This window comes from Citrus sinensis, chromosome 8, assembly GCF_022201045.2.
Source record: "Citrus sinensis cultivar Valencia sweet orange chromosome 8, DVS_A1.0, whole genome shotgun sequence".
Classification (NCBI taxonomy): domain Eukaryota; kingdom Viridiplantae; phylum Streptophyta; class Magnoliopsida; order Sapindales; family Rutaceae; genus Citrus; species Citrus sinensis.
The window spans coordinates 6,516,082-6,523,637 of NC_068563.1; the positions used below are offsets into that span (position 1 = coordinate 6,516,082).

General features: G+C 48.2%; 1 protein-coding gene across 1 annotated transcript; it reads right to left on the reverse strand.

The window, feature by feature from the left end:
• Positions 1–3,893: 3,893 nt before the first annotated feature.
• On the reverse strand, positions 3,894–4,731 carry LOC127899252 (uncharacterized). Its single transcript, XM_052432591.1, has 2 exons — positions 4,687–4,731; positions 3,894–4,490 (listed from the first exon to the last, which is right to left on the reverse strand). Exons 1-2 carry the CDS (start codon positions 4,729–4,731, stop codon positions 3,894–3,896), a joined length of 642 nt encoding a protein of 213 aa, XP_052288551.1.
• Positions 4,732–7,556: the final 2,825 nt, after the last annotated feature.

Sequence of the window (7,556 nt, forward strand, 5' to 3'; positions counted from 1 at the left end):
TAAAATTAGCTGCTGGTCTTCACTGACCGAACAGAAGTAGGCACTCGCTGGCCTTAGTAAAATTAGCTGTTGGTCTTCACTGACCGAACAGAAATGGGCACTCGCTGGCCTTAGTAAAATTAGCTGCTGGTCTTCACTGACCGAACAGAAATAGGCACTCGCTGGCCTTAGGAAAATTAGTTGCTGGTCTTCGCTGACCGAACAGAAATAGGCACTCGCTGGCCTTAGGAAAATTAGCTGCTGGTCTTCACTGACCGAACAGAAATAGGCACTCGCTGGCCTTAGTAAAATTCTTGTTGAGCTTGTTAGCAAAGGGATTTCGTGCTGAATTCATCTTTATTTCAAATTTGAGTGTATTACAAAACTACTGAATATTTACATGCGCATCAAGCCGTCATGCGGTTAACAGAAATAACTTATCAAAATGGGAATTCAGTAGAGGACTCTGCTTACTGGAAATATTTCTTCAAGTGTTCGGCGTTCCACGACCTTTTCACGTCTCGTCCATCCTGGTACGCTAACTTATAAGCTCCCGGTCCAGTGGCTCGTATCACCCTGTACGGACCTTCCCACTTTGGGCCAAGAGCGCCATGGTTAGGATTCCTGGTGTTCTGGTTCACCCTCCTAAGTACCCAATCTCCTGCTCGGAACTGCCTTACGCGTACGTTCTTGTTGTAATAACGCATGACCCTTTGCTGGCACTGGGCCACTTTCTGTGCTGCTCCTTCCCTTCTCTCCTCCAGCAGGTCCAGACTTAAGCAAATCTGCTCGTCATTTTGCTCCTCAATGAAATATTCCGTCCGATGTGTTCCCACTCCAATCTCTGCTGGGATTACCGCCTCATGACCAAAGGCTAAAGCGAACGGTGTTTCTCCTGTGGCGGTTTTGTGAGTTGTCCTGTAGGCCCACAGTACTCCTGCTAGCTCGTCGACCCAAGCTCCCTTCTTCTCTCCCAATCTAGTCTTTAGGAGCTTCTTTATCACCTTGTTGGCCGCTTCCACTTGTCCGTTTGCCTGGGGGTGTGCGGGGGTGCAAAACTTCAGGTCCACCCCCAGGTTTCGGCAAAATTCCCTGAAGTTGCCGTTGTCAAATTGCCTCCCATTGTCTGTGATGATGGCGTAGGGGATCCCATATCTGCAGATGATATTTTTCCAAATGAAATCTGTTGTCTTCCTCTCTGTGATTTGGCTGAGGACTCCTACTTCCACCCATTTGGTGAAGTAATCTATTGCCACAATTGCATATGTCGCCGCTCCTCGTCCCTTAGGCAATGGACCAATCAAATCGATTCCCCATTGGGCGAAAGGCCATGGGGATGTCATCGCCGTCAGCTTTTCCGGGGGTTGTGCAGGAACCTCGGAGAAGCTTTGGCATGTTTTACAATTCTTTGCCATCCTTTTGGCGTCCTGGTGTATGGTTGGCCAGAAGTATCCTTGCCGGAGTGCCTTGAAGGCTAAAGTTCTTGCTCCCGAGTGATTGCCGCATATTCCCTCATGAATCTCTCTCAGCACATAATCCGCCTCCTCATCATCCAAACATCTCAAAAGGGGCAAGGTGAACCCTCGGCGGTACAGCACTCCATCCAGTAGCGTATACCTTGCTGCTCGGCATTTTAATTTCCTTGCTTGCCTTTTGTCCTCTGGTAAAACTCCATCGCGGACATATGCGCGAATCGGGTCCATCCAGGACTCTCCAATACTTACTCTCATCACCTCTGCTTCTTCCTCAATACTTGGTGAGGTCCTTACCTCTAATGGAACCGATTTCGGTAATTTTGGGTCTGCAATGGCTGCCATCCTAGCCAGCATATCTGCTCGGAAATTTTCATTCCGGGATATCTGCTTTACCTCCACTGCTTGGAAAAGCCTAACCATCTACTTCGCCTTCTTCAAATAAAGGCCCATCTTTTCTCCCCTCGCTTGAAACTGATCATTGAGCTGATTACACACCAATTGGGAATCTGCTCGAATTTCAACTCTTTCTGCTCTGAGAGCGTGTGCAAGTCCGAGCCCGGTGATAAAGGCTTCATACTCAGCTTGGTTGTTTGTGAGTTGAAATTCGAACTTCACCGCATATGTTATCTCGGTTCCCTCTGGGCTCCGTATTACCACTCCTGCTCCGGACCCTTGCTCACTACATGACCCGTCAACCATTACCAGCCATGTCCCCTTTGAATCCTCTTGCTCCTCCGGTTGTTCCTCTTGGACCTCTTCCCCCGGCTCAACACAATCCACCATAAAATCTACCAGGGCTTGGGCCTTGGTTGCTCCTCGGGGCCTATAGGACAGGTCAAATTCGCTCAGCTCCACGGACCATTTTACTAACCGACCAGACGCATCTGGTTTTTGGAGTACTTGCCGAAGTGGCTGGTCGGTCATTACAACGATCTGGTGGGCTTGGAAGTATGGTCGGAGTTTACGTGCTGCTGTTATCAGAGCCAACGCCCACTTCTCCATTGGTGGATATCGGGTTTCTGCGTCCACCAGGGCCTTGCTCGTGTAGTATACCGGGTGTTGCTTCCCTTCTTCCTCCCTCACTAAGACCGAGCTGGTAGCCCGCTTGGAGATTGCTAAGTACAAAAGCAGCTGGTCACCCTCTCTCGGAGTTGATAGTAACGGGGCGCGGGCTAGGTATTCCTTCAACTGTCCAAATGCCTCCTCGCATTCTGGTGTCCATTCCATCTTCTTTCCTTTCTTTATGATTTGGAAGAAAGGGTGGCACTTATCAGTGGCTCGTGAAATGAATCGGTTCAATGCTGCCAGCTTCCCCGTAAGGCTCTGCACCTCCTTAACTGTTCGTGGGGACCTCATTTCCATCACCGCCCGTATCTTCTCCGGGTTGGCCTCAATACCTCGATGGCTCACCAGGTATCCCAAGAATTTGCCCGAGCTGACCCCAAATGCACATTTCTCCGGGTTCAGCTTCATTTTGTACCTCCTCAGCAATTCGAAAGTCTCTTCCAAGTGCTTCACATGATCCCTCGGTTCTCTTGACTTGGTGATCATATCGTCCACATATACTTCCATAGTGCGACCGATCAATGGTTTGAAGACCTTGTTCACCAACCTTTGATAGGTAGCTCCTGCATTTTTCAGGCCAAAGGGCATCACCCTGTAACAAAATAAACCCATGTTAGTTATAAAGGTGGTGCTTTCCTCATCCTGCTCGTTCATGGGTATCTGGTTGTATTCGGAGAAGGCATCCATGAAACTGAGCAGACTATGACCCGCGGTTGAGTCCACCAGCTGATCTATTTTCGGCAGGGGGAAGCTGTCCTTCGGGCATGCCTTATTGAGGTCCGTGAAGTCTACACACATTCTCCACTTCCCATTGGCCTTCTTTACCAGTACCACATTGGAAATCCACTCCGGGTACTTAGCTTCCCTTATAAATCCTGCTTTCAGTAGCTTTTCCACCTCGGCATTTATGGCCTCGTACCTTTCGTGGTTGAAGCACCTCCTTTTCTGCCTCACCGGCCTTGCCCCTCTTTTGACCGCCAGCTTGTGACAAGCTATCCCGCGGTCAATACCTGGCATATCCTCATGAGACCAGGCAAATATGTCCGCATGGGACTGTAGACACTTCACCAGCTCGCCTTTTATTGCTTCGCCTAATTCTGATCCGACCTTAACCACTTTGCTAGGGTCGCTCCTGCTTACAACAACTTCCTTCAGCTTCTCAACAGGTTCCTGGCGGCCATTTTTTGAATCCCCTCGATTATCCAGAGAGGTCACCTGCAGCGTTTCCTTGGCCGCTGTAGCATAACAGCTCCTGGCCATTCTCTGGTCGCCCTTCACTACACCCACAACTCCATTTATTCGGTACTTCAGCGCCAGATAATGCGTGGATATTACGCATTGGCTTATCCTCATGAATGGTCTCCCCAATATCATCTAATAAGGACTTCTTTCCTCTACCACTACAAAGTCCAGCATCATCGTTCTTTCAAATGGCTTTGTCCCCACAGTAATCGGGAGTTCAATGACCCCCATGGGAGTTAACCGTCCCCCTCCAAATCCCTTCAAGGATGTATTCGTTCGCTCCAGCTTTAAGTCTGAAATCCCCATATCATCTAAGGCCGACTTAAACAGAATGTCTACTGAGCTGCCCGTATCTACCAGTATTCGCCGTAATTCTGTACTGGCCACCAACGCTTTAATTACCAGTGCATCCTCGTGAGGGTACAAAATGCCCTCTTCGTCATTCTCTGTCCACATAATAGGAACTTGCCGTACTTTTGCCCTCTTGGCTGCTGGCAAATTGAAAAGCACTTCTTTGCTAGTCAGGGCGTATCTCCCATAGTTCTTCCGCGCCCTGTTCGAATCTCCGGCCAATGTTGGCCCTCCTGCTATCACACGGACGGTCGGCTGCTCACGTTCTAAACTCCTCTCAACTCCTTCATCCCGTGTGTACTGTGATTCCGTGGCAGGGGATATTCCATCTACATACTCGTCCAAGTATCGGTTCCTCACTAAATCCTCCACCTGAGTCTTCAGGTCACGGCATTGGTTGATAGTGTGACCGTGAGTGTCGTGGAACTTGCAGAATCTGCTCTTATCCCGTCGGTGAGTTGGTTTTTATTGGGGCCGGGGGGTATAGCAGGCCTCGTCCCTCAATCCTCTCATACAATTCCTCCATGGAGATCTTTAGTGGAGTGTGTTGTCTATATGTCAAGCTCTGGTCTACCAGCTGAACGGCTCGGCTATCATGAACGTCATCTCGGGCTGGCATAGTTGCTAACTGATCTGGTCGTCTGGCCCTGGGATTGGTTGCATGTGATGCTCTAAGGAGTGTTATGATAGGGGTCGGCAGCTATCTGCCGGAATTCTCGCTGCCGATCTGGGAATGGGAGACGTGGAGGCTGAGCCCGATTGTGCTGGAACTGTTGTGATCTTGTAGCTATGGGGTAAGGGCGGGATCTAGCTGATGTTCCGCCCCTTTCTGAGGGTTCCCCAGCTCGCTTTCCCGACCTGCTCCCATTGGGAGTTCTCCTTTCCTTTCGTCTTAGCTCCTCCAGCTGTTCACTCTTTATCTTTGCCGATTTTTCTTCCTCTATTTCGATATCTCTCTTTGCCTGCTCATATCCTGCTGAATAATTCTGCACCAGGGGGCTTCTCAGGTTATACCATAGCCGGCCTATCCTCACACCCTCCTTTAAACCCTTCAACGCCTGCGGGTGATTGAAAGCTCCCAAATCAAGTACGGCTCGGTGGTATCGCTTTATAAAATCTCGCAGGGACTCGTGCTCCTCCTGTCTCATCCCCATCAATTCCATCATGTCATCCTCTGGGGCCACTGCCCCCCGAAACTGCTCGGCCAACTCCTGGCATATCTGCTCATACCCCTTTATTCCTCCTCGGGGCAGCTTGCGGTACCATTCTCGGGCTCGTCCCTCTAGGGTCAACGGGAGCACCCTACATCTCTGAGCTGGTGTCAGCCCCTGCACACCCGTCATGTCGTTGAAACGCTCAATGTGTACCAACGGGTCACTTCGCCCGGAGTATTTGAGGTCGGGGAAGCGGAAATCCTTTGGGATTATGGTACTCATGATCTCCGTTGACAACGGAGATTCTTCATCTAGCATTATCCTCCAGCTCGGGGGCTTTCTCTTGCCCTGCATCTCCTCTATCACCTGCGCCAATCTGCGCACCTCCCCCTCCAATTCTACAGCACGATCAGGATCACGTGCAGCTATCTGGTCTCGCTCCTGCTCGGCGTTCTGCAATCGCTGTCTGAGCTCTCCTTCATCAACACTGGCCCCTCGGCCATTTATTTCCAGTGTCCGTCCGGGGCGAGGTTGGTCTCTCCCTTCATCAACGTGTTCCCCTGGGACCCGACCAGTACTTCGGTGGGGATGCACCCCGTTAGGTTGGTCTCCGTACGGGGGGATTTCCCCGACTCTACGCCCCCGGAGGCTGGGTTCTGCTCCAACTCCATCTCTTCCCACGGGGGTTTCGCAATCTCTTCTCCGCTCGTCCCTCAGCTCAAACAATACGGCCGCAAGAGTCTCCATTTGTTTCTCCATCCGCTCCAGTCTATCTTGCGTCATCCTCTCTCGGGCTTCATTTGCAATTTCCCGAAGAGTGATTGTTTCCCCAGCTTCGTTATCCTCCCTCAGAGCGTCCTTCCTCGTCACATCCATGTTTAACCGTTCGCTGTTTCTCCGGTACTTCCTAATTCGGTGGTAGCTTTTTATCCAGCTCCCCACAGACGGCGCCAAAATGTTGATGCTGAAATCTGCTCGTCCTTAGACCGACCAGATTCTTTCACCAACGTTTACGTTATTGACTGTTGCTCGAACCACTCAGGCTGGAATCACCTTCTTTTCCCTCGCTAGACCTGCGTTCACCAAAAACGGATCAGAGACGCCGGTGGTTTTGCCGGCGTAAACCCTCCGATGCCTAAGTTAGCACAAGGTGTTTACGGGAAAACAGTGTAATATGATTTCAGGAAATTTGTAAGGAAATGGCCTGGTTGCAATTTGGCAGCGTTTCCCCTCTCTCTCTTTTTTCTCTCCTTATCTTCTTCGATGTCTTTCTCTTTTATAGCCGCCCTTTGTCCCACGTTTTCCGTTTGCCCCTGATTCCTCCTTTTTCGGGTGGTGGTAGCCCCTCATGGGACTCTAACTGTTAGATTGTGGGCAAACGTGGATCTCGCGTGTCCTTCAACCGTTCTGGGAGAAACGCAACTACCGCGGTTTTGTGGGATCGTGTTCCCGCTTTCCTGGGGATGAGTATTGGCTCGGCATATATTTCTGGTCGGTATGTTTCCCTGGTTGTTCTCTCCTCTGATCGGCTCATGCTTGCACACATGCTCTGCTCGTATATAAGAGATGAAGCAATCCGTTATGGGATGGAACTAGTTGCATGGCCGACCTGGTGTTCTTCATGCACTCAACATTAACCATAAACTTAGGCGAGATTACTTTGTTAATTGATTATTTTAATAAAACAATAATCTTGCTTGGATGTTACCTTAAATTTTTCAATGCTCTATTAGATTTTTTGTTTAATTATTAGAACTCAAGATTTTACAGGGAGATTGCTAGTTTTTCCTTACTAAATTAATATATATCACTTATCATGTACTGTTTTTGTAATACTCAGTAAGTTCTCTAGCACCATCATTTTACAATATTACCATTATCTTCAAATCCAATCTTGTTCATATTTCTTAAAAATTAATTAAATCATATAAATTAAAATAAATAAAGGAAATATAGGTGTCAAAATGAATAAAAAATGAATAAGAAGTCATTTTTTTTGCACTTTGTGTTACTTTTAGATATTTTTTATAATAAATATGTAATTTATATTCCTCATTTACCACCCTTTTCATTTATTTATTTTTTTGGTGCTAAGAAATTTATTAAATATTATGAAAATAATAAGAGAGTTAGTAATATATATTAATTTCAGCAGCAGACAGGAAATCAAATCAAATAAAAACAAATGGTGTATATGCTAACGGACCTCTAAATATGGGAAAAATTCGTGCATATCTTATCAAAATCTGTTCTCTCCTTATTGGGTTAACGCAGAACGATCTTTGTCCTA

What these genes read in the sequence shown, in the direction of transcription:
- LOC127899252 (XM_052432591.1), bottom strand. Translation starts at nt 4,731, where the DNA reads ATGCCAGCCCGAGATGACGTTCATGATAGCCGAGCCGTTCAGCTG. An exon ending in ATAGCCGAGCCGTTCAGCTG is followed by an intron (nt 4,491 to 4,686) that starts GTAGACCAGAGC and finishes CGTGACCTGAAG; the next exon opens with ACTCAGGTGGAGGATTTAGT.